Below are 26,813 nucleotides of genomic sequence, written 5' to 3'. Positions count from 1 at the left end.
AAATTCCTCTGCAGGGCCCCAGCCCATCACTCTGTGCTCTCCACCAAAGCATTAGGTGAGACGAATTTGCCAGTGCTGGGCATCAATAGCCTGGGTGAACTTTTGCAGCTAACAGGGTTTTACAGGCTCCATTCCAGCTGGAAATGTTTATTAATATTACCTTGTCATGGAGCACCTGGGGAGAAAATGGAACTCCTGCCACAGCAGCTTTGAGCCACTGGGACTGATGGGATGAGCAGCAGCTGTGGCTGAATTTTGGTCAGAGCAGCTCAAGTGCTCTGGGTGAAGGGTGGCACACCTGCAGGGAAAATGGAAATGTGACAGTTGAGCTACAGGCCCTCAATACATCCACTGGCATAAATTAATAAATATAGTTTTAATAAGAGGAGTGAGGACCTGGTGTCCCTTGTTTCCTGAAGGGGGCACAAAGGGCCTTTGCTCCAAAATACTCCAATCCCTAAGTCCTGATGTTCCCAGAAAATGGGAAACAGTAGGCTGAAGGAATTTAACACTTTCCTGGCAAGGCTGGCAATGGTTTCTACTTCATATCATAATCACTGCTCAGCACTTGAACAAAGACTTGACTTTAGGACTCCTGCATCTTAATCGTAATTTTCTTAATCCTAACTTCCAGAGAGCAAAAATTTACAGGAATAGAGGTGGTGGAGGAGAGTTCATAACAGAGGAAGGATGAGGGATACACCCCTCAAAGACTCACCTTGTCAGGCCCAAGTGAGACCTGTTTTTTTCATTCTAAATGTAACAGATGCAGCAGTCAAAACAAACTTTTGAGGGTCTGGATTCTGGATCTTAAACATAAAACAATAATGCCCAAGTCATAAAGAAAAGAGGTTGAAATAGTCCCATTAGATCTGGTTGCTGAGAGCCTGTCCAGTTTCAGTTCTAGACTTTCAAAAGTGGTGTTTTGGTTGTTACAGTACCTCTGGGTTCAGGCAAAACTTCCAGGCTTTTCCAGCACTGAGGCTGCCAGTGAAGGACTGGTGTGACTGCCCTGCTCAAAGTGACAGCCAACAGCAATGCAGAAATGAGCATCAGTTCAGCACAGCTTGACCAGAATATTTACATTTTATTAAATCTTTACAATCAGCAGTTATAATCAAGTACACAATTATGTACACGGATTATGTACATTTTAGCCCAGACTTTTACATCACAGTACATAGTTGCCCTTAGAAATATTGGGTACATTTATCACCAGAGAGTAAAACCCAACAATAGTGTTACAGCACCTGTTATTAGACATCTTCCATAAGAAAATATACGGCTGTAAATTGGTCTGGCTAAAAAAACAAACAAACCAAAAATCTTATAAAATCTGAACATACAATTTTCATTCACAGAATGGTTTGTTTTCTATGTTCTGACTGATGCCTGTTGCATAAGATGTCCTGTTTTTCACCTCTCAACACACACTCATTGGTGCCTACTCAGGGACACTGGCAGGAGGAGGAGAACCAGAGCTGGGCTCATTCTCAAACTTCATTAAGAAACAATAAATGTAAACAATTAGAAGATTCTTCTAAGATCAAATGAGAAATTAATTGGCTAATCTGAATTACATGGCATGGAATAAGTGCTAGTTGCAGCTGTGATTCCTGAATTCTTCAGTTTTCAATACCAAAGAAAGGTACAATGCTATACACTAAGGGTGATTCCTGATTAATGATGAGCAATATTCCATATGCAGGGAGCAGACTTCCAAACATTTGGGAAAAACACTCTCTCCCCTTTCCAAAAAGATTTTTCTTTTTGATGAATACATTCTTTTTGCTTTTTAAGATGATAGTAACAGAAAACTGAATTCTTTCCAGAGTGATATGAACAGGTTAAACCAAAGCCTATGTCCTCATAAGGAGATACAAAGTGAAAATAACCTGAATAAAACTGTGCCCCCAATTTAATTCCTCTTTCCCAAAAGGTCAGCCTTGCCTGATTCAGGTCTGTAAACAAAGCTATGGCTCTTGTGATGGTTTCAAAGGTGAAGCAGAACTAAATGAAACAAAAACCACTTCAAAAGGAAGGAGGCAACAGTAATCTGAGGTAGGCCACCACCAAAATGCTGCCCCCTAAATCCACATGGAGTTCTGGGATCCCTGAAAGGTAATGCCTGCTGCTCTAATAACAGGTGGAGAAAGCAGTTACTAAAAATGAGCTGGTGATGGCAAGGAAAGTTAACCTTTTAATAACATTTGACATCTACACATAAATCTGCAAGTAAAAAAAAAGAAAACCTTTAGCTGCTATTTTGAGATAGTAATGACCAGAGGCCTCTAGGATATAAAAATAAGTATTTCCACCAAAAGAGCTATCAAGAAGGAAGATGATGTCCATGTCAGAAAGCATGGGAACAAAGATGCTCCTTTTGTGGCACTGAGCACTGACAGATCAATGGAATTCTCTGAGTGAAAACGTTTGATCTGCACCTCATGGTTTGATCCTGCACTTGGCTGTGTCCTGGCACTCCCAGGAACCAAGGACACTTACAAGGCTCCCATGGTCAAATGCCTTCTGTGAACTCATGTAACAAAACCCATAAATAAAAACATTCCCAACTGAAAACCCCCAGCTGCTTCAAGTCCAAGCCTCCAGACAGTTACTTGTGCAAAGGAATGACAACTCCATTTAAGAGCTAATTTCTTTCAAAGGACACTTATTCGCTATTTCTCCTCAAATTCCCTCCTACCCTGGTGATTTAAAGTTCTGGATGATATTTAGATGGACTGCCATGCTCTCAAAAGGTGCCTGTGCATTCTGAGGCTTTTGAAAGCAAGTGTGTGTGGCTGAGTACATGGATCCAACATGCCTGGGACTGCCCTGCTCACTGTACAGAGTATAAATACAGAGTATGGCTGTGCTAATTAACAGTTGCATATTCAGCACGTGTCATTTCACCAGCTAAATCAAAGGTACAGTCCAGACTGGGGCTTCCTCTTTATTTACTCCATTGCAAAGATGAACATAAACCTGCATTTTTTAGCCTGGTGCAGCATATAGGCAGTGTTCATTCTGTCTTTAATATAAAACCATTTTTTGAACCACAAGTCACTAAAAGCAGTTTATATAAATCAAGTTAATTAGTTTTTGGCAGTTTCTTTGGACACAGTCAAAATGCCTCTATGTTGTTTAAACTTCTCCATTTTTACTTCAATATAATGTGGATAACAAATTTGGACTCCCACTTACCTGTAACAAACTCCAGAGCCTGGGATAACTCCCCTGGACTCTGAACTATCCAGCCAACAGCCAGAATTGTTGCTCTTCCTCACTGGCCCTGGCCTCCCTGCCTGAAACACCACACACACAAGTTGGATATAAAAAGAACATGGAGTCAAGCTGTTGGAAGTCAAACCTGTAGAAAAAGGTTTTGCTACAGCTGATGGAGCTGTGTCCTTTCAGAGACTGTTCTAGATTTTGGGGCAGGCTGGAGTTTTTCAACCTGGGAGGCCAAGGGAAACACCTGGGACTCAACACCTGCCTTGTGTGCTTCCCTCAGCCTCCAGCAGGACCTTCCCACAGCTTTCCCCAGTGGCCCCATGGCTGGCCCAGCCTCCCTGACAGGACCTGCTCACACTCTGCCTTTGGTTTGGACATTCCTGCAGCTGGAAGCAGAGCAGGAGGGGAACTCCCAGGTCCCCTTGTGGTTCCTCGTGGCAAGGGGTGCAAGGAGTGAAGAGCAGCACTGTGATATGTCAGACAAAAGCAGTCTGCTTCCAGCTGTGCAAACACCTGGAAACAATTCCCCTGCTGCTGTAAGGAAGGCTTTCAGCTGGGGATGGTGGGTGCCCCATCAAGAACCATTCCATGGTGTGTCACCCCACCCTGCTCAGCTGCTTCCCAGAGCCCCAGAGTCCCCTCAGAGCCTGGAAGGCAGGAGTCAGGCTCATCCCCACCTGGGGCACAGCACCAGCCACGGGGCCACCCAAATGCTTTGATTGCACGTTCCCATTTTTAAACAGGAAAAATTAAAACATACAAAGAGCCTGTGCTGGAATTCTGTGTTGTCTTCCAGGTGACACCTGGTTGCTCATCCCAATACTGAATATGTTTTCTTGGATATCAGAGCCTCACTTCTACCCAAAGAGGTCTCCATTTGTTTATTAACAAATAAGTTATTATTACAAGTCATAGCTCATCCTTTTCCATCATTTCAAATGCTTCTATATCTTCATTCCAGTCTGCTAATATGGATTCCATAGGCTGGACTTTGCTATCCCAGTGAGCTTTGGAAGTGGCCTCTGTCTGGGTGTTTTGTTCCTGAGGCTGGCTGTCCCCTGGTGTGCATGCTGGCTCTGGAGCACTGGCCTCTGCAGATCCAGAGGTGTGGGGATCCTCCTGTGCCATGGAAACACTGGCACTGGCTGTGCTGGCAGCAGACAAAGGATCAGGGTCACCAACTGCAGAGCTCTCTCCTCCTCCTTCGGGCTCCTCACCGACTGCTCCAGCATCCTGAGAGTCTGAAGGAGCTTCCTCAGAATTTGGTTTGTGTGCATCACTTTCTGATGATTTCTGGTCCATATTCTCCATTTCCAAGTCTTTGAAAGGGAAGGAAAAAAGAAAAAAAAAAGTTAAAACAACCATAGGAATGCAACATTTTATTATGTATTTGAAAATCAAGGTCACTTCCCTTGGCCTTATTTCTTCAAGGAAGAGCAAACTTTCCAGTGATATGAAAATTTAATGGTACTGAAGAATGTATTTTACAGAGGGATAGGAGGGAAGCCTTGTTAAAACATTTTAAAGGAGGGCAAACAGTACATTGAGGTTCATTTTGGTTCCTCAAACTTCAGGAGTGACTTGTGGGTCAGTGCCAGTTACCCTCCATCAGCTTTAAGCAAACATCCACTGCGTGCACTGAACTTTAATGCTGGATTTTAAAGCGCTCCCACATCCACCAGGATCTCACATCTGAGCACTTGGGAGCTGGACAGAGTTTCCTAGGTTTGCTGAACTGTGCATTTGAGAGAGCCAAAGCCAGAGCCTCCCCACTCCAAGCAAGTAACTCACATCTCCCACGTCCCAGCTCAGCTCCCAACAACTGCCCAATTTAGTCATGCACATTTCCCTGGGTTTGATGCTTATGGCTATAAGAAGGACACTGATATTTCGGGATTTTTTGGGAATTTAACTGCACATGCCACTGCTGACATGGGATACTTACTGCTATCAATAATGTAGTTTGGAATCATTTTACCTTTAAAGATTGTTGCTGGGATTCCAAACGGAAGCACGAGGAGGGGGAAGAAGCAGACATGGATTACAAACTCTCAAAGGCAGAGCTATCCTCTATTCAGCATTTTGTCAGAGCACTTAGCACAGTTATAAACAGGAGGGATTTGTAAAAAACAAGACAAGATTTTGGCATATTGGCATATCCCCTTTGCAAACAGGCTGATTTTCTGGATACTTGCTCTTACCTACTCTGCTTGGACACACCAGTGCTACAAGGAAAGCTTACAAGAGGAAAATCTGGATTTTTCTGCTGCATTCAAACATTTCAACTGGGCATGTATTAGCTCGCAATTTTCTTGCATTATACAAGAACACCCACGAAACATCTGAGGTCAGCAGCCTTATTTCTCATGTTTACCACTTCTCCTTAGATAGGCAAAATGGTTCCAGCACTTGTCTCTCTCCTTTTGGGACCCAGGAATGTCACTGGGGATCTTGCTGAGGGAGGGATGCTCACAATGTAGGGCACTGGAAACATTCTGTTCCTGATGCTGCTTCAAAGCAGCTGATGACAAAAAGGGTTCAAGAGGAATCCAAAAGGCTGGATTTTCTCCTAAGCCAAAGTGACATTTAGGAACAGCATTTCTGGACGTTACCTTGTAGGGGAGTGGATATCAATGATATCTCTCAGAAATTTTTTTTTAATAAGAAACTAATTTCAGTGTCAAGCAGAAAACCACAGCACCTCTGGGCTGCAGTGCAAATTATTCCTGTCCATTTTCCACTGTGCCACAGCACAGAGGGGAGCTAGATTTACATAAATCACCTCAAACCTTACCTCTGTCTTTTGCTTTATCAGAAAGGAGCACCTCCACAGCCTCATACTCCCGGATGGCATCCAGGATGATGTTCCCTTCCTTGTTGAAGAGGAAGAGCATGGGAATGGTGATGTCATCTGTGTTCTTGCCATCCCCAGCCATTTGGAAGAGAGGGGCTGTGTCACTGCTGCTGCCCTCGTTGTCATCTAGGCAGAGAGTACCAGGGAAAGGGCAAACTTCCTATTAGATCAGCTGAACTTGGAACAGCCTCCCCTGTGTTTTCCTCCACTTTTCATTTCTATCCCAATTATTCCTCAGGAGTTAGTACTGACAGCACCCTGCAATCCTTAAAGTAACAACTTTTAGTCTGCAAAAACACTGACAACCCCTCATCCCAACTTGTGTCTGCACAGAACCTGACAAACCCCAAACACCTCTTCATCTTCTGAAAGCACAACTGCTGTGCTTCTCAGCTTAAAGCTTGTCAGCTTTCCTGTATCTTCAAATCTGTAAAATTAGGTTACATTTACACAAATTAAGAACTTGGAATTGTATTTACCAATGACAATGCCTCCTATTGCTCCAGCTTTCTGAATGTTTCGTGCCTTTTCAGCAAACATGCACTGGCCTCTCTGCATCAAAGCAATTTTCTCTTTCACTGCCTCAGGATTAGTGATCTCTGAGCATCCATTATATGGCTTAATGGTTGCAACGAATCCTCTTGTCTGTTAGGAAAAAACAAAAATAGAGAATTAGAGCACTATGGTCATGCTTGTGAAAGATTCCCATGTATTTTTGTTCCTTCAGTCATTCTACTGCATTTAGTGTTGTCTTGTGTCAGTGCAGACAATCTATGCCTTGAAAGTGGAGCTCTAGAAGCAAAGAATGACTGAATGAAAACCTAATTCTCATAATCAGTGTGGTTTGTCTACACCTGGGAAGTGTTGTCTCTGGAAATTTTTTCTCCTATGAACTGCAAAAGTCTGGAACTCTTCTTTGGGGCTGCAACATGGGTTTTCCTACTGCTTCCCACAGGGACCCCTGCCTCTGTGGATTGCCCTCTTCCATCTACACAGAGCCTTCTAGAAAAGCTTTCCTTAGAACAACTTGCTCTAACTCTAAAAAGCTTCTGCCAGCTCCTGGCTGACATGAGAGGGAAACTTCTCCTAAATCACCATCTCCTTAGCTGTGCACTGCAGACTGGATGAGCTTGCTTTGCAACTCATGCTGTGCATGTGTTTTAAATCCTAAAGCATGGCTGCTGACTCAGGAGCAGAGCACAGACAGATAAGCCACTCACCCCACTACTGTAACCCCTGTCATTGTCACCACTGGGCCTGTCATTTTAACCCTGTAATTAACTGATCACCTGGAGGATCAGCTGGAGCCCTCAAACAACAGCAGTACTGTAGAGCTGAGGCCTGTGCAACAGAGAAAGGAACAGACACACCCACATCTCACATACCCCTGCTTTGTGCTTGGACAAGTCCATCCCAAACTGTGCTGGCCCAGCAGTCAAGACTACCCTGCCAAAGAAGGGATGGGAAACAATCTGCACAGCTCGAGGAGGGAGCTGCTGCTCCTTCTGCTGCTGGCTGGAGAGCTCAATCATTTCCTGCATGAACCGTAAGCCATCCTCAGCATCCAGGGAACTTGCTGCCTGCACAGAAAGGAATCAATAAACAATTTTATCTCAAATGTTTGAGGAATTTTGGGGAAAAGAAGCTGAAGCTGTGTTTGCTTGGACCACTGCTACAAAGACTTGTACACACAGGGTGGATGCTCACTTCCACTCAAGCATCATTTCACACAAGGTTTAGCACCTGCAGCAGCCAGGAAACTGAAAATATACAAATATATAGACCTCATAAAGAGATGGAAGTATCTCACACTGAAAGCAGTGTTTTCAGCCAAGATGCTGTTGGCCACATCACTTCAACCTGAGCAGCCTCTACCTAATTTACTGGTAGATTAGTTAAAAGTGTTGTTGAGAAAAATATTAACAAGCATCAGCCTCCTAAATATAGATACAATATGCAGCTCATGTGCCTCCTTCCACAGGGTGGCTGCCCCTCCTGAAGCTCCAGGTGTCAAGTATCATTGCTGGGAGGACTTTGCTGAGAGCTCTAAAAAATGAAACCCTGCCAGGTCATCTTACTTGCACTGCATGCTGCACTAGCTGTACTCGTCCATCTTTCAGGTGGATCAAACTGACTCCCATCTTCTTCAGGATCTCCAGGTGCTCAGGATTACTGGCCATGAAGTCTCTGGCTCTCAGTGGTGGTTTTGGTCCACTTCCCAAACTCTCCTCTCTGCCAAAAGACATCAGAGATCAAAGCTTTAAAAATCAGATTATCCTTGAAACAGAACTCTAGTGTTCTAGAGTTCTCTGCCATCACAAGATTGGAATTCTTGGTACACTGAGTGCAAGCTTCAGTGGAATGCAACTTCTCAATCAAGTTATCTTTTTTATAAAGTTGCCTTTATATAAGCAATAATTTTATAGTGCGAAACCTCCTTCCCAAGTATTGATAACAAAACTGCCATATACTCTCTCATTTGTAAATAGTCTGCATTATTGCAACACTGACCAAACCCAGCTTGCTCCATAAAGTTCCAAATCAGTTTTATTCATGAAATACAAATATAGAAGAGGTGGTCAGGAGGATAAACTTCCTCAGCCTTAACACTGCCCTAAATTCCTCAAAACGGGTGCCGTTATGTGTGGCAGCATCATTTCTTTACCACAAAGAGGACTTTCAGAATTGTTCAGGAGACTGCAGAAAGTATTTTACAAATAGAGACACACTTTCTGCAATACTCCAAGAGGCAGCTGTAGCCAAGGTATGCAGCTCATTCAGCTCCTTTTGCTTTGAAAGACTTGCTAATTCCACCTGGAAACAAACTAAGTTTTGCTGAGAGAAATCCAAAGCGATTTTTTCCTGTGACCAGGAATCATCCCTTTGGCCCATTCCAAAAGGACTGCCAGCTCCAGCACACCTCATGGCTCTCCTTCCCTGCAGAGCAGGGCCTGTTCCACTCAGTCCTGAGCTAACAAAGAGAGGAAACATCCATCTTACGCTCTGGAAATGCCCCGGGGACAGCTCTTATCCACCACGTTCTTCAGAGGCTCGCGGATGCTCTGGGCAAACATGGGGTCATTTGGGAAGAGGATCTGGGTGTTTGGACAGGTCCAGTCAAAGTTGCTGTCATCCAGCTCTGTGTACTCTGTGCTCTAAAATCAAAGATACAGAGTAAACAAAATGCAGGTTATGTTTTTACATAAAGAACATCAATAACTTATCTGTGTTCTGGGGACATCTGGCAGCAACAGGGGGGAGCCAGTGCTCTGCAGCCCCTTGGACAGATGAATACAACACTCATTCTTAATTTGTAATTTACTAAATTTATATACAGTTTCTAGGTTTTTTTTTTTTTTCAGAAACAGCTAATCCTCTGCTAGTAGACAGTCCTTGTCAAGCCTGCTCATGACAAAGCCAGTGCCCTGTATTTTATGTGCTGGACAAGCAAAGGCAGTAGTTCTGGTTTCACCTGATACTGGCTTTACAGTGAGTAACCAGCTGCAGGCTTTAGGTCATTCTTACTAAAAATGTCACATCTTTTCTTGTGAACAAAAGATTCTCCTCCTCAGGAACCACACAGACTGGCAAGTCTGGATAAGCAAGGATGAATCTCTATATAATTCAAACAATTTCTATTTTCAGGAATGATGGCAGAGTGAACATCTGCACAAATTGCTGGTTTGTAACATGTGAAGCCATGTGGAACATGTCTGGTGGTTTGGAGCCACATTTAGCATGTCCTTAGCTTAGCAAATAACTGGCTATAGATAACTGGCAAGCTCATTTCATAACCCATAAAAATTTATGTAGTATTCATCTACCTAAAAAGACTCACCCCTCCTGTTTGCAACATACTGGCCAATGAAAAATCAGGGATTTCAAGGCTCCCTAAAACCCAAGACCTAAAGGGCTGTTACTAAAACGTGACCTTTCTTGTTTATGAGAGCAAATACAAACAGGATGTTGGGTTGATAGCACCAAGTATCTCTCTCACAGTTTGTTTTAATAGCACTGTATTTATGTTAAAAATCATTTACACATTCCATCTGTTCAGATAAAATTCCTTAAAAGAGGAACACCCAACGTCACAGCCTTTCAGCCACCTGACACCATTTTCAATGGGTTTTGCTTACTTGGATTATGCCCATTTGCAGCTTTGACTCAAAGAGCTTAAAAAAGTGCATTTGAGCAATTTATTCTATCCTCTCTACTGGCTTTTCATTAACATTTGCAGTTCTCAATAGAACAAACTAAGTTAGGCCAGCACTGAGAACAGCACCAGCTGTGGGAACCCTGCCTGTCTCAAAGGTATTAAATTTTTATATTGGGAACAAAAGTTACATAAAATGCTCCTTCAGACCCTTCAGAAAACTTCTTGCTTAGTGCAAAAACCAGCCTGTTTCCAAAACTCAAGGAGGAAAGATAAATCACAGGGAAGGAACATTTCAGAGAGGATGTAGGATTTCCACCCTGAAGGAACATTTAACACCAAATCCATGATCCATTAAAACATAACCAGTGTTTGACATTAAGATGAAATAACTGAAAATTTGTCACTGCTTAATGCTAAAGTCCATCAAACAGTGATTTTTCCAGGATATATGGCTTGACACACAATATAAGCCTTTTCCTCTGATCCAGGCATTATTCTAAAACTCTTAGAAAATGCTAAAAATAGAAGCACAAATAAGGGAATTTGTATCCTCGATGTCTCAGACATAATTTTCTCTTTCTCTTCTTCCTTTTTCTTATTGCCTTACAGACAAATTATGTCACCTTGTTGACCACAAAATCAAAAAAAGGTGAAGATTTATTATGTTTCATGGCACAGTTGTATCACTCCAGGTTATTTTGGAAGGTTAAATGATTTATAAACCCACAACTGTTCTCATATTTATGCAATAGGTGCCTACTGCATGGACTAAAGTGATTAAACATCCCTAATCTGTCTGTAGCTCTGTTTCTTGTCAAATTAATTCCACAGCTGTCTCAAAAACCTTTCAAAATTTGTTCACAAGAACAAACAAGAAAACCTTAGGTTTTAGAAGAAATAATAAAAAAAATAAAGATGGGGACAAGTTATCCTACTGTATTATCTTCCAATTTATACAGAAGTGGGGAATGATTTTCTTTTAAAATCTTGCTAATAATTCCTATCTTGTATCTCAAGGTTCAGCAGTGCAGAATCCAGTCATTATTCCTACTCTTGTGACTGTTAATATGATGAAACAGTGCTTATTAAACAACGTGTTCAAACTGGTGCACTTCCTCAAACTATGATCTTTCCTGATTTTATTTCCATTTCTCCTCAAAAAAAGGAAGTGTACCACAGAAACTGATTTAGACTGGAGCTGTTACATACTGTATTTTTTTTAGAGATGGTTTGATTTGTTGTGGAGAGCCAGAGTGGCAACAGATGAGCTTCTGTGGTGAAGATATAATCTTCAATGTCAAAAATCATGTCCTCCTTATCAGCAAACAGCAGGTACAGATATTTAAACATCTCAGCCAGGAAGAATGAGTCCATCCTGTGGAGAAAAAGGGGATATCCTTTAGGGAGAGCTCATTTCTAGAACATCAGTAGAATAAATATTCCTAGTTCTCCATCTCTGAAGACTTCATGACTATCACTGCTGGACATAATTCCATTAGCATTCCCTCTGCTTGGAAGAAGCTGTGTTTGGAGGGAAATGATTCAGCACATTCAGTACAAAAGAGCATTACAGAAAAAAACAAATAAACCTCCTGACAAACTTACAGATTTGAAGTATATTTAGCTTGAAAGTAATTAATCTATTGCTCTCAGACAAATGAAAGGTTATTAAACTGAAAATATTCTTCTGGAGCAGCCTCTAACCCTACTGAAACAGTGCACAGCTTGTTTCAATGCATTTACAGTTCAATGCAATTACAAACAGGTAATTTAAGGCTTGGTTATCAGAGTGAAGACAGACAGCTCCTCAAATCTTAATTCAATTACACAGGGAAATTTGATTTTTTTTTCTGTGTTTTTGTACTTTAAAAGATAATTGTACAAACTTTACCTGTCTTCATGACTTCCTGTACGAACATCCTTCATTGCAGCAAACCCACAGGGAACTCTGGCATACTTGTTCAAGTTTTCAATGAGGGTTTTTCCTACTTCTAGGTAGTAAGGATCTCCTGTAGCCTATGAAATAAAACAAAAAAAATTTATAACCATTACATCTTGTTTATATCCTAAACTGGCTCCAGTGGATAAGTTAAGATGGAGATATGGCACTCAGTTCTGTATTGAAATAAAACAGCAACAAAACTCCAGGTGCAAGAAAAAGTGCTCAGAGGTCAGAGGAGTGGATGTGACTGTACCTTATACAAGAAGTAGGTGCTTTCAGCAAATTCAGGCCTCAGAGGATGCTGAGCCCAGTGAACTCTGAAGTCTGTTGTGAATGCCTGAGGATGAAAAAGAACAGACAAAAATAAAATAAACGCAGGAATGCAAACCAAACATAGGTTTACTTGAACAGCCTAGCTTTGATAAACACCATTTTTGCAAACATACCTACCACCTGACACCTCCAGTGCAGTCAAGTGTCACTGCACACTGACAGATGGTTAAGCAGCTGTTTCTAAATTAATACCACAGGCTAGATGTCAGATATCTAAAAATTTCCTAGTCTACCTATTCACTCTTAATGAGCACTGGGAAAAGCCACTTCTGTCATATATTCACCACTATTTCACAGTAAGATTTAAACCAAATCTTTGCTTAGGGGATGGTCTGTTGGCTTAAATATAACTACCTGACACTTTACAGTTTCCTTCATAAGTACAAAACACAAAAAGCCAACCAAAACCCCATGAAGAGTCAAATTATACCATTTTAAAAGACCTCAAAAAAAAAAGTCATTGCAGGGCTTAGCAATCTTTGCTCTCAATAACCACACTAGGTGAATGTGATGTTAATTAAAATGTTCTTTAACAGAAATAAGCTTACACTAGAGGAAAGTCAGAATTAAACCCAGAGTCAGAACATTTAAAATATAATCTGAGTCATCACAGATTAAAGACACACACTTCAGCAGGTAAACAAGCTTTTCTGTGCACAATGGACTTGCTTAAAGACTTGCAGCATCTGCAGTGTTTGTGTGCTGACTTTCAAAGTCATTATACAAAATTTCAGAACATCCTCTCAGCTGTCAGACCTGCAGAACTGCAAATCACATAAGAATGCTGTGGAAATGAAGCTCTGATTTTAATAACATATATACCTGCTGGTTTTTCAAATGGGCATCTGCAACTGCTCAAATTGATGTAAGAATTGTAAGAATCCGTTTACACAATCAAAATTACAAATTTTTGATCTACAAAATCAAAAAACTACTACCTTACCTCTGGAAGGAAGTTATGCTTTTTTATAACCTGATACAGCATCTCATGTGTTTCAATAGCAGGTCTAATATCACCCTTCAACACCTAAAATTAAATAATAAAAGTATCATTAATTCACCAAGCATAGGGCTAATACTCAAGGTTAAAAACACTCATGGTGTGTTCATGTAAAGCCACAGAGCAGTCACTACATACTGTAATTATTAATCCCTATCAGTGTAAGTCACAGCTACTCCTTAAGAGTTTTTTAAGCAAAATCACTGAACTCATTAAAATTATTGCCCATGTAGAACAAGGACTTCTGACATTTACAGAGAACTTGAAAATGTCATTTAGGTTATCTTAAAGATGTCAATGGCACACAAAGTAGAAAACCAGTTACTAGTACAAAGGCAGCTTAATTGGAGTATTTTCATGGCTAGGAGTGAAGGAAGCAAATTACAGGAACACACTTGTCCTGATGCTCAACACAGCCAGCAAAGCACATTAACTTGCATCATGGCATTGAAGTGACTGTACAGAAGACTAAGTACAGAAATCATGGAATCAGAATGGTTTGGGTTAGAAAGGACCTTACAGCCCATCCAGTGCCACCCTTGTCACGGGCAGGGACACCTTCCTCTAGCCCAGGCTGCCCCAAGCCCTGTCCAGCCTGGCCTTGGACACTGTCAGGGATGTTCTCTCAGTATTTCTGAAAATCAAATTACTACACTTGGCTTGAAAATCATACATCCAACCCAGTTAATAATTTCTTTGTTATTAAAACCATCTGTACTTGGGTTTTACACCTTACCTGCAATCCAGGGAAGAAAGCAAGCAGAGAATCCATCCAGGTCCGAGCATTTAGCATTGGTTTGTGAATGTGAACATCAAGGAGAAGAGGTGGCTGGCTGATGTATCTCATTATGGCATCATAGTGCTGCCAAACATCAGGAAAAGCAGAGTTTGTATCAATTCATTCCCCAAAAAAGAGACAGATCACCAGACTGGCATTGCATTTGAATGGAAAAGCCAGTACTACATCTCCAATCATTATTACATTTGGCAGTGCCCCTCATCTCTAGTTTTGCAAACTAAAACCAAGTGTAGTAAATACTGAAAAGCTCCACATTACTACACTTGCAAAGCTTACCACATTTCCAAGGAATACACATACACAAAAGTACATCCAGCAGCCATGTGATAAACTAGGAATATCACAGTTAAGGCACATTTGTTTTGGCTGAATTTTAAAGCACACTCTAAAGAAAGCTGAAATTGCTTTTTCTGAACAACAGAATTCCAAAGCATATGGATCTCAGGAGGAAAAGGAGGTTAAAAAACCCACACAAAGCAGTTAGACTGGGTGGCTCAGAAGAACTTCTAAACCCACTAGGTCACTTGCCACATTGCTAACTTCCAATCCTAAACTTTGTTTTCAGAAGGTGCAATCCTGAGCACATCAGCCAAACTGACAGGAAACACTTAACAGATGTAGCTCAAGGAAAATGTAACTTAGGACCATGAAATCATCATTACACCTAAAGTATTACAACTTTAACGATGGAATTATTATCTTCTAATAAAAAAATCATGCTATATGATGTAAAATAATTTTATTATTTAAGATGTTTTTAATGGATATTGCTATTTTCAAAATAAATAATGCTTTTATGAAAGAATTATGATGCTGACCAAAGCTGCTCAGTAATTTATGAATTAAAAAAAACTGAGTATGGTTTTCAGCTTGTATACTTAAATGCATCCTGGGCCTGAAGATCTGCAGTGCAAAGCAAGATTCACGCTTTGATTTTTTTTGTTGTTCCAGGACAGAATGAAATTGTACAATGGTTTGGAAGAAGAGGTCCTTACATTCTTTTACAGAAACATTTGCAGTATTGGTCTGGAAATACAGCTTCTCCCATACTAGGACCATGGATAAAGGCCTACAAGGTTCTGAGTTTTACTGGACAGGGTTAAAATAACTGCTCATGTGACAGCTAATCACCCAAGATTAGCAAAAACCCTCAGTAAAAAGAGCTGGCACTGAACACAGCAGAAGTCACAGAAATTCTACTAAAGATCCCTTCTCAGGCTAACAGCTGACAACACAATTACTCTGAAATTTGTATTGCAGAAGGCACAAACCTGAGCAAGGTGTTAACTTACCGTGTTAAATCTTTCCAGGAAACTGTCATCTCCCAGCAAGACATAGGCTTTTAATAAATATTCATAGTATGAATCTATTCCTGCTCCAACTCCACTGTCTAGGAACAGGTGAAAATAAAAAGGTGGGTTTACTTTATGTAGCAATATGGGTATTTTCCACATTTTCCCACTTTAAATTTAAAGGCTCTTCCAGTGAAAGGAAAAGCCTCCTTTCACTGGAATTAAGGCACAGATGGAAGCAGAGACACAATACTGTGTGTGTATGCCAAAGGCTTTGCACTACCAGTGCACATAATAATATGGACACAAATGCATTAAAAGACACTTATTTCACAGGACATCACTTCTCCCATCCTATTTATATTTTTCTCATGTATTTATAGCAGTCTCTGAAAATTCATCCCAAGGCACTTCCCTCTTGGTATTAAAGAGGATCAGGGAACACTTTGCCATGAATAAAACTACTTTCTCTACCAGAGCCAGGCTTTGGGGCAGCATGTTCCTCCACTGCCCATCCCATTAAGAACGTTCAGCAGCCCCCCCAGATAAGCTGGGGGTGGGTGAGACCCCCCTGGCCCCACCTTTGCGGACCCAGTCCCCAGTGTGGATGTTGATGGTGACCCCCACTAAGTTGCTGCTGCGCTGCCTCTTCTCCCAGATAAAATCCAGCGCCTTCCGGGCATATTCCTGCAACAACAACAGCAACAGGGAATTGGGAAACATAGACACTCAACTCTCTGATTCTTCTGGCTATTTCAATTAAGATGCCAGGAAAGGAATAGGATGTTTCATGTCTAACTATTTCAGAACTCTTTCTGATCTTCAGAATATTTATTTTGTTTACTTCTGTATTACTCTAACTACTTTCAACCAAAATTATTTCCTGTGATTTAAAAAATGATTGAAAAAAAATCAAACCTTAGAAGAAAACCCACAAACACTACAAATCTCAACATATACAAAAGTTTTTGTGCAGCACAGCTAAGACATGCATTTAGTGAACTCAGAATTCTTTTTCCAAAATTAGAAACTGTAAACACTACACTAAGGCAAAAAATAAGACATCGTGGAAAGCAAACCTCAAATATAGATGTTCCTGTGAATCTGCTTAAAGCTGCAAACTCAAGGATCAAGGTACCAGCACAAGCTGTACAGGTATCAGTTTCTGTTCCTGTTCGTGCTTCTGGATGTCTTACACCAAATTTTAAGTTAACCTAGAGAAAAACAGACATTATAATATTTATTTTTCCTAGCTGAAAGAGTTTACATTCCCTGTATAACACGTATATAATCTATGCTCTTTCTAAAGACAAGAAAAAACAGATCTCTCTGGTTTTGCTCTTTGTTTTAGACAAAGAGAACTATCCACAAATACTCAAAATCCCAACCCTCCCAAACATGATCCTGTTGCCTGGTTCACTAGGCATTTGAATAAGAGAATACAATAAGAGAATAAAAATCTAATCTGAGCAATTTTTTAGCAACAAATCAGGAACTCAAACCATCACAAGAACTCCTGGAAATGTAGTTTTGTAAATACCTCACTACTCCTGGCTCTTAGAGTACCTGCAATTTATCAGTTTTCAATTTTCTTGCCGCTTAATAAATACAGAAATTATTTTGGAAACAGATATAAAATCAAAACAGCAGAAGTCATGATTACAGTATAATCCTGCATTACAGAAACAGAACTTACTCTTGGATAAGGGAGACCACTAGTGGTGTTAAAAGCAGGTAAAAGCTTGTAGCCCAGTTCCTTGGCCATGTGCAGGAGTTCACCATTGTACCACTGCATATATTCACCTTTTTCCTTCAGCATAATTGCCACTGAGTGCCCACCTAGGAGACCTCTAAACACAAGAGAAATGATCCACATCTCAAAAGGTATGTTCATCTGAACAGCAAGGACAGCTCTCTACAATTAGATGACCTGTACATAACTGTGACCCTAGTTTTTAAACTGCTGATTTAATTCCCATTATAATCAAGGTTTGCTATCAGGATTTTGGAAGCAATTCTTCTTGTTTATCATTGGATTCATCAATATAAGACAGGAATAGCAACCAAGACCTCCAAAATGTCATATAATAACTTAAAATTACATGCTCTGATCCAGCATTGAGCCCCAGAGGTCCCTTCCAAGCTGAAATAATCTATGACCCCAGGTATCAAAATGTGGTAAATCAAGTATTGAACAGAGACATTTGCAAACCTGTTTTTCCAAAGCAACCCCCTTGCTCCCTCAGCATGCTCATGGGGTTCTTAATCAGCAAAGCTGTGCCTGCAGCAGTGAGATGGGGCAGCTTGATCCAGTACCACTGCAGCAAGTCCTGCCTTGCATTTTAAAACCACTCTCTGACAAAGGCACAACTATTTCAAACAGGTGGAATAGTACAGAAGAGTGTCTTAAAGACACTGCCTAAAATCCACATTTTTAGGAGTTTTGAAAACAAATGTTACTCACCCAAGGACTCTTATGTTGGTTTCAAAGACAGACACAACTATGTCATTATCTAAATTAACATCCTTTATTACTTTTTTTACAGCCTCTTCAAACTCTTTGGTTTTATTTAACACCTGGAATACAACAGTGAGCAGGTGTTCAGTTCCAGTAGAGCTAATGCAGTCACAGTGTATTTGCATACAGGATATTTCAGTGCACACAAAGTTACCCAAGAAATATGAACATACAATTTAAACCAGAAATACATCAGCAGTTATTAAGAGGTGCCCACCACCAACTGAGCCTCTTGCTTTAGACTATAACTCTTTTGTGTTAAGTTAGAGCCAAAATAAAAGCAATATAAAAAAGTATCACTGAAATGTGAAGGAACTGCTGTAGTTGTTACAACCAACTCCAAACTCCATTCTCACAGCACTTCAAAGTTCCCACAAGCAACAGGCACTTCAAACAGAGCCAGAGATCAACAGCCATGAAAAAGAAATCTAAAAATAAGTCTGAGCATCAGAAAACAATCTCTCTGTTTTATCAAAGCTTATCAACAGATTAAGCTTACCACAAGAGTGTCCAAGGTATCAATTAAGGTCAGTGAAAACCTATGAAAGAAAATTTAAAACAGATTTACTACAGATCTGTATCTGTAGGAATTAAGTGATTTTTAATAGTAACCGATACCAGGGAGGAAACTAAATTCTCACAGACCACCAGCTGCAAAACAATCAGCTGTACTCAACATGTTTAATATCAAAACCTCTTTCTAAGTTTCTCCCCTTTGCTAGTGACCAGAATAGGAGCTGACAAAGAGGCTATGATTACAGATACATTTATTTACTGCAATGCTTTCTAAATTCTGGTAAATAAATTTAATTTTTATTTCTTGTCTCCAATCAAATCTATTAGAAATCCAGCATAAAAGTTTAAGTGGTTTTCCAGCCTCTGTTTCATTTGGTTTTTCAAAAAAAAGGAAAAATGTTGAGATCACAAGCCATTCCAAGCTAAATTTCTCATACCAGAAACTGTTCCAATACTAGCAAGTGGTAGGCTTAAAATAAAGAACTACTTTATTTATTCTAAAATAAAGGACTATTTTAGCAGTGCCCAAGGCCAGGCTGGACAGGGCTTGGAGCAACCTGGGCTGGTGGAAGGTGTCCCTGCCCATGGAACTGGATGGGCTTTAAGGGCTCTTCCAACCCAAACCAGGCTGGGATTCTGTGATTATTCCATGAAAAGAGAGCATGTCAGCTCCACAGTGCCTGAAACAAGAAGATCCTAATGAGGATCAGAGGTTTTCTCCAGGGCTGTTCCAGTGCATCCCAAGCTGAAGGAGCTTTCCCCATCCCAGGAATTATATCTATAATTGTATCTTAAATATGTCTAATTCCAACAACTGCTCCTATGCTAAGACACACCCACAACACAGAATAGAATTTACAGAACACGATGGTGTTAAAACTGAACACTGTGGAACAGTTAAAATTGCCTACTGAGGAGCACACATCAAGGATTTCAATAAGTGCCCAGTGTTTGAAACCTTGCAGGCAACATGTGACACCAAAATTCTAATTAAGTGTTCCTATATTATAATTCTCTTGAATTTGTAAAGACATAAGGGCATTCTGTGAGTGCTGTTTTACAGGAGACATATTAATTAATGACTATGCACAACTGCCTAACAAATTCACAACTTTTTCTGTACAAGAGGAGAGAAATTATGCCTTTCACATCTATATGGAAGGCTCCGAAGTTCTCCAGGGAAACAGAACTGACCCAGCTCCCTCACCCTGTCATTCTGTGATTGCAAAGACTGGCAGAGAACACAACTGATGAGGCAGCTGGCAAGAAACAGGAATTAGATAAGAAATCTGCTACATAATACTGTAACTAATTATAAGGTAGAGAATAAAGCCTGTATACAGAAAAATAATAAACACATACAATAATTTAATGCATCTAAGGGTAGAGAGCAGGGGGGAAGGTATTTCTACTCAAATGGGCTGGAAGGTATTTTTACTCAAATGCTAGAATGTTACTTTTAAAAAAGGTCATTAAAAAGAATGGATTCAAAATACATTTTCATTGCATTTTTCATCTGCTGTATCTTTGCATACCTTCAAGGCAGCAGGATTATATGGAAATCTCTAGACTAAAAAACATCTGTACATAACAAAACATAGCCAAAATAACATGCTCAATATCCTACAGACAATTAGAAGCACTATTTAAGAGAAGGATTTCAGCTTTGATTAACATTACTGTGCTTAGAGACATTAAACAGTGATATTAAAAAAAAATCAGCTGTTTGTTATTAAAGAATTTGATCTATAAACTGCACATTTTCAAAGGTATCAATTACAAATGCATTTAGAATAGGTCAACTTTGCCTTTGATTATTCCATTTAACATGGAAAAAAACAGTCCTTAAATTTACATTCTGCTAGCCAAAGGATCAGTATTTTGTACTATCAACTCCCTTGAAAGAAAGAACAGAAAATACGTCTGAAATAATGTTTTATACTTCAGCAAAGGCCTCAGGCTATCATACACATGATAATCATTTGACTGCTTGTTTTCAGAAAACTTTCTACTTTAAAAAAGCACTTTAAATATCACTTATTAGGCCAGCATCATGGATAAGAGTTTACTGTTATGTTCAGCACAACATTAACCCTTATAACCTGTACTACTAATACCATGAATGTCAGCACACATTTGGAAGGCTTTCCTATGGAAAATACTTGGGAGGACCATTAAAAAATTATTTTTGGATTTCATTCACTGGTCAATTCTCTTCTTCTAATTAAGGTACAATTTCACATGAGTTAACTTTATAATAATAAAAACACAAGTGTAAGTTAACTTCACAACAACAAAAACACTTCTTACAAGTGTAAGTTTCTGGCCAAATCAACTGAACAAACAAGGTTTATGGGCTGCCAATTGTACTTCTATTCCTAGATGTTTACAGTGACCATTTCAGACACTAACTTTCCCAAGGCATCATCCACATCCCCTCGACTTGGCTCCTGACCCCGCACTCGTCCACGACAAGTTAAAGGCATGAGTTCATCAGCTGGATACGCATGCTCCTGTTGGGAACAAAACAGGGGAATCAGTTACAGTGCTCACTGCCACCCTTGGGAGCCTGCAAAAGGAATCCTCATCGTGCTGCTCTTCAGAAAACCTGCACGGCCACCACAGAGCCCTGCAGGTGGGAAGGAACCTCCAGAGTTCATCTTTTGCAAGCCCTCTGCTCAAGAAGGGTCACCCAGACCCAGCTGCCCTGTACCATATCCAGGTAACTCCTGAGCATCTGCAAGGGGGAGTCCATGGCCCCTCTGGGCACCCTGTGTCAGTACCGGCTCAACTCCATACAGAAAAAGTGTTTCCTCCTGTTCAGAGGGAACCTGCAGTGGTTCAGTTTATGCCCATTTCCTCTCAGCACTCCTGACAAGAGCCTGGCTCTGTCTTCTTGACAGCCTCCCTTGTTAAACTCCCTGGAGCTTTCCCTTCTCCAGGCTGAACAGCCCCAGCTCTCACCCCTGTTAAATTCCCTGGAGCTTTCCCTTCTCCAGGCTGAACAGCCCCAGCTCTCTCCCTTGCTAAACTCCCTGGAGCTTTCCCTTCTCCAGGCTAAACAGCCCCAGCTCTCTCCCTTGCTAAACTCCCTGGAGCTTTCCCTTCTCCAGGCTAAACAGCCCCAGTTCTCCCCTGTTAAATTCCCTGGAGCTTTCCCTTCTCCCGGCTGAACAGCTCCAGCTCTCTCTCTTGCTAAACTCCCTGGAGCTTTCCCTTCTCCAGGCTGAACAGCCCCAGCTCCGTCAGCCTTTCTTTACAGGGAAGATGCTCCAGCCTCTCCATCACCTCGATGGCCTTCACTGCACTCTGCACAATGAACTCACCTGGCTGAGGGTGACAATGAGTGACAGGTAAGAGAACTCAGAAGTTCAAACAAAACATTGATAAATTACTACACAAGACATAAAAGATAACATTCACCAAAAAAAACCACCAAAACTTAACAAGGCTGAGCCTTTTACAAATATTACAAATATAAGACTGACATCAATGACAATGAATCTTAAATATATCTAATTCAAATAAACATGAAATTGCCTCCTTTAGAAGCTTAACACAAGTGGTTTGGGACAGAGCTTTTCTCTTTATTTCAGCAGGAAACTGGCTGCTGTACTGAGGTCTCCAGTTTGACTTCTAGTGGAGAACTAACATGTGGCAGGAGAAAAAACTTCAACTGCTGCACTGAAACCGCAAGTAAACACATGCAAAATCTTTCCAAATATATGGTACAAAAATAATCTGTATTCAAGCATGAAATAAAAATAAAAAAGAAACATTCCTCTATAAATAAACAGCTCTTACAGCAACTTCTTTTGAAACTGATGGTTTGTTTCCCTGTATACCACCCTCCTGAGTGTTTTGGTCTTTGCTCAAGTCTTTGTTCTCCTCAAGTTTAACTACAAAAGGCAGAATCTAGATCATTTTAGTACAGCTTAGATGTTTCTGAATACCTCTGCAAAGTATTCAGAAAAACAGATTAAAGAAATACACAACAAAAACAATGTCAAAACTGAGATCTTCGGCTTAAATTTTGGATAAGAGAAGTGATAAAAAATCTGGAAAAATAAACTTTTAGCTTTACAAATAAAGAACTTGAAGCATTTTGAAAAATAAAAGTTCACTTATTCTCTGCCTACATCAGAGAATAAGCAGCTATTGCACTGAGTTATTTCCCAACTTGTCACTGGCCTCAAGTGACTGACATGTCATTTTCACATGTTCTGACAGTCAAGAAGAGAAATATTCCCATTATTACAAATGTAGTTCAAGGACTGAAAAAACCCAGCAGCTTTTTCTAAGCTTCTGTTAACAACTTTAAAAAGACAAAAAAAAGCAAGGGAATTTCCCCTGCAATCAAACATGAATTTTCAGTCTTCTAAATACAAATGTCTAAAATATGTATTAATAGAAACAGAAAATCAAAACTTTTCAGCTGGCTGTTTCAAAAACACCTGCAAAAACACTTCATTCTCCTGTTGTCAGAATCAAGTCTGATACTCTAATCTTTTCTTCAGCTTTAAACAAGCAAGTCACATTTCTCTGTTTGTTTAGTGCTCCAGCATACGTGGCAAATAAATATCCTTTTGGCTTCAAAGTCTCCAGGATAACTGAAGTTTTCTCTCTCCTTCAGACAGAAGTTTCTTGCTTCAGATGTGGCAAGACCCCCACCAGTTGGCAATTTATCACACAATGAACAGTAGAAGCACAGCTCCTTGTAATATTTTGTCCAATTTTGCCAAACACATAAGTTTTCCATTGAGGAAATCCAAGCCAAGTGTTTTTCATGGAACCAGATTACAAAAATTACAACCAAAAAAGCCTTGATGTTTAACTGCTAAAGGTTTCAAAAGTCCAGAGCTTAAGTTAAAAGGAGAAACTGCACCCCTTTGAAAATCCTCTTGGCTTAGCTTTCTGTCCACTCTACAGTCCTGTATCTCCCATGCTGTATGAAGTTTAAACTCCTGAGATTTTAAGTATGAATTACATATTAAAGTTTAACCCATAACACAGAACCTGGGACATGTGGCAAGATGCCGCAAGGAAACAGCAGTTTGTGCTGCAGGAACTGATGCAACTTCAGAGGGGTTTCTGTAACAGCCACAAAGAATGTGCAAGAATGTTCACATGAAGCCAGTAAGAATTAATCTTTTATATTTATCTTAGTCAAATCCACACTGTCTCCTCAGAAGTGTATTACTTATAGAATATTTTAAAGTAATTTTACTTGAGGAAATGCACTCCAAGCAACCATTTATTGTTAAGCTTTTGTAAACAGAGCCAGAGCAGGGTGTGTGGGATGGCTCAGAGATCCAGAACAGGAGGATACCTGCACAGGAATCACAAGTCAGAGCAAAAGAAACCACAGCCAGCATGGCCCATGGTCATATGACAGTCACACCCTGGGATATGGCACCAGATTCCCTTTCTCTTCTGCAAACAGTCTGTAGAACACCCAAACTGCATCTGACATGGCTTACCACTGAAGAAATATTAAATGTCATTTTTACCTACAAAATAAGTAAGATCAATTTGTGTTCTCCAGAATCAAATGCTACAGACAGCTCTCCCAAAGTTCCATTTCCTGGAGTTTCAAACCAAATTCTTTACTGTTGATAGCCTGACATGAGATGAACTGGTTTGGGAAAGGTGTCAGGCACGGATTAGGAGAGTTACCACAAGCAATTCTTAGTTACCACTCTAAAAGTCTTCACAACCCTCCTGAAAGTAACACTTGTGGTCTTTTTAAAGGCTTTACAGGTGCTGTTATTTATTTTAGCTCTGTTTTCACCCCTTCTTCCCAGATATTTCTATAGAATGTCATGTACTGTAGGTTGTTTTCTCCCCTAGGTCAGCAACAACTCCTCTGAAAAACACCAAACAAGTATTTCACTTACCATATAATTGCTATATGCATGATCAAACATTTCAAGCACTTGATTTCTAAAAAAGAAAAAAAGGAAAAGCATTAGTGTCTGTCTCCCAATGGCCTTTAACACACCATCTTACATCACACTTTAATATCTGAATGTCAGGCACAGGTCCTCCACTAACATACTCTACTCAAGTAAATGAAATACAGAATAATAATTTTTCTTGATTCAGCTACTCTTGTCCACTCCAGTAAGGAAAGACTCCTTCTTCACCTAACATGAAATTATTTGGGGATCTCTCGGCAAGCAAAAACTAAAGAAAATTCTTACTTTTGCTTCCTATGTCTGAAAGAACAGAAATGCTTCCACACATAAAAACTCCCAAAAAAACACATTGTTTTTTAAGACACAGCACTACTTGTGATCATTCCTAACTGTTACACTAAGGAGCCCTGCAAGGAAAAAAGGATGCTAATTTCTACCATCAACATAATTCACAATCTCTGCTGATAAGACAGAACATAAAGGAGCCAGGAACACCACAATTATATTGTAAATATCCAATTTAGTTCAATGACTTGGAAATTCAAGAAGTAGTTTTGACTCTAGCGCATTAAGGCATCAAAAGAGCAGAGGATGGTGCTTTTCCCAGGTGCCTCTCGGGTTGCAGCAGGCAAAAAACCCCAGATAAACACACGGAGCTGCTGGGTGATGCAGCACACAGACAACTGCTTAAAACTTACATTTACAGGCAAACACAAACCACAGCAGGACACGGCCTGCACACGCCTGGGGTATCAGATGATATTTTAAGTGCAATGCAAAAATTTTAAAACAAATTGGGGGATGAAATTTCAACTCCTTGTGTAGCCTCGTGAAGAAAACATATAAAAGACTGCACAAATTATCCTGAGAACCCATGATGGAAAATCCCAGTAACTGTAAACACTGGAGTTAAATATCAACTTATACATGACAGCTGGACTTGATGATCTTGGAGGCCTTTTCCAACCTTAACAACTGTGAGAGTATCCACACTGCTTCTCCAGCAGACTTTTTGCATTATTGTTCTGTACAACTAACCACCGCATGGGAAGAGGACGATGAAACTGCCCCCAGAAGCACACTAACACAAAACACCCTTGATTGCAAATTTGTTTTAACAAGTCCCGCTCCATGCAGGAAAATGCATTTCTAGATATGTTGTAATATTTACCCTTCAGCTAAAAACTGCGATAAAAAATCAGCGTCTTACACGTACGTGCACGGGGACCGAGCGGTTTAGGTTACATACAGGAACTGGGCAGAACACACGTCAACATTTACCTTTTTTATGACTCCCGCACTCTCCCGGCCACAATTAAACCAGCCGAGCGGGGATTTGCTTTTACCTTTGCTCACTTTCACCCCTAGCCCCTTTTCAGCAAGCCCTGCCTGAAGCTCCAAGGCGAGCTCCATGTTCCCAGAGCGCACGGCTCAATCCCGGAGCGGAGCCGGGGCCGGGCGTGCCCCGCAGCCGGGTGAGCTGGCCCGGACACGGCCAGGCTCCGGCACACGCGGCCCCAGCACGGCCGGCACCGGCACCGCGCGGCCCCCGGAGCGTTCGGGGCCGGACGGACGGACGGACAGACAGGGGACGCGGTCCCGAAGCTCTGCAGTCACCGATCCCAGCCCATCCCAGCCCCGCGGGCAGCGCACATGCCGGCCCGGCCCCGGCCCGCCGTCCGTCCGTCCCTGCGCTCACCCCAGCCGGCGCTTCTCCTCCCTGCTCATGGCCCCGGCGCCCGGGGCGGCCGCCAGCACGGAGGAGGCGGAGAGCAGGCCAAGGGCCAGGAGCTTCCAGGGCCTCCTCCAGCGGGGCCCCCGCTCCCCGGCGCGGCAGCCCGGAGCTGCGCTGAGGGCCATGGCGGCCGGCCGGGTGCCCGCTAGTCCCGCTGCGGGCCCATCGCCGCTCCCGCGGCTCCCGGGGCAGGAAGGGCCCGGCCCGGCCCCTCCGCGCGCGCCCGCGGGGGCGTAGCCAAGGAAACGGCCTCGCGCCGCCGTCGCTTCCGGCACCGCCCCTCCTCCAGCGCGCGCCGCCGGGCCAATGGGAGAGCGCGGCGCGCGGGTCACGTGAGCCGGCAGGGAACGTGTAACGGGAGGGTCGACGTGGACAAAGGGTGGGGAACCACAGCTCCCAGCGTGCCCCGCGTCCTGACAGCACACTGCTCCCGGCGTGCCCCGCGCCCCGCCCCGCCCGCCGCGCTGCCGCAGGCACTTCCCGGAGCGGCTCCGGACGGAAGGGGCCGTGCGGAGC

At 41.6% G+C, this 26,813-nt stretch overlaps 1 protein-coding gene across 2 annotated transcripts; it reads right to left on the bottom strand.

The window, feature by feature from the left end:
• Positions 1-1,067: 1,067 nt before the first annotated feature.
• EDEM3 (ER degradation enhancing alpha-mannosidase like protein 3) lies at positions 1,068-26,497 on the bottom strand. Of its 2 annotated transcripts, XM_059477897.1 has the most exons (21): positions 26,262-26,497; positions 24,542-24,587; positions 21,057-21,157; positions 18,628-18,667; positions 18,075-18,187; positions 17,307-17,460; positions 16,690-16,824; positions 16,192-16,297; positions 15,611-15,708; positions 14,256-14,381; positions 13,463-13,546; positions 12,440-12,523; positions 12,136-12,260; positions 11,454-11,619; positions 9,089-9,243; positions 8,167-8,320; positions 7,474-7,668; positions 6,568-6,733; positions 6,029-6,214; positions 5,180-5,227; positions 1,068-4,553 (listed from the first exon to the last, which is right to left on the bottom strand). In XM_059477897.1, exons 1-21 carry the CDS (start codon positions 26,420-26,422, stop codon positions 4,144-4,146), a joined length of 2,853 nt encoding a protein of 950 aa, XP_059333880.1. In that variant the 5' UTR covers positions 26,423-26,497; the 3' UTR covers positions 1,068-4,143. The 2 variants fall into 2 exon arrangements, with proteins under 2 accessions (XP_059333880.1, XP_059333881.1); XM_059477898.1 differs by lacking the exon at positions 5,180-5,227.
• Positions 26,498-26,813: the final 316 nt, after the last annotated feature.

Source organism: Ammospiza nelsoni, chromosome 9, assembly GCF_027579445.1.
Source record: "Ammospiza nelsoni isolate bAmmNel1 chromosome 9, bAmmNel1.pri, whole genome shotgun sequence".
NCBI classification, from domain to species: Eukaryota; Metazoa; Chordata; class Aves; order Passeriformes; family Passerellidae; genus Ammospiza; species Ammospiza nelsoni.
The sequence above is the reverse complement of the archived record's forward strand: the minus strand, read 5'-3'. Positions and strand labels throughout refer to the sequence as shown.

Excerpts from the sequence above, each read along its gene's own strand:
- EDEM3 (XM_059477897.1), bottom strand. The coding sequence starts at position 26,422 with ATGGCCCTCAGCGCAGCTCCGGGCTGCCGCGCCGGGGAGCGGGGGCCC. Across the intron at positions 16,825-17,306 it reads GTGGTCTCCCTTATCCAAGA|GTTAACTTAAAATTTGGTGT; the intron begins GTAAGTTCTGTT and ends GTTTTTCTCTAG. Across the intron at positions 14,382-15,610 it reads TCCTGGAAAGATTTAACACG|CACTATGATGCCATAATGAG; the intron begins GTAAGTTAACAC and ends GATGTTTGGCAG.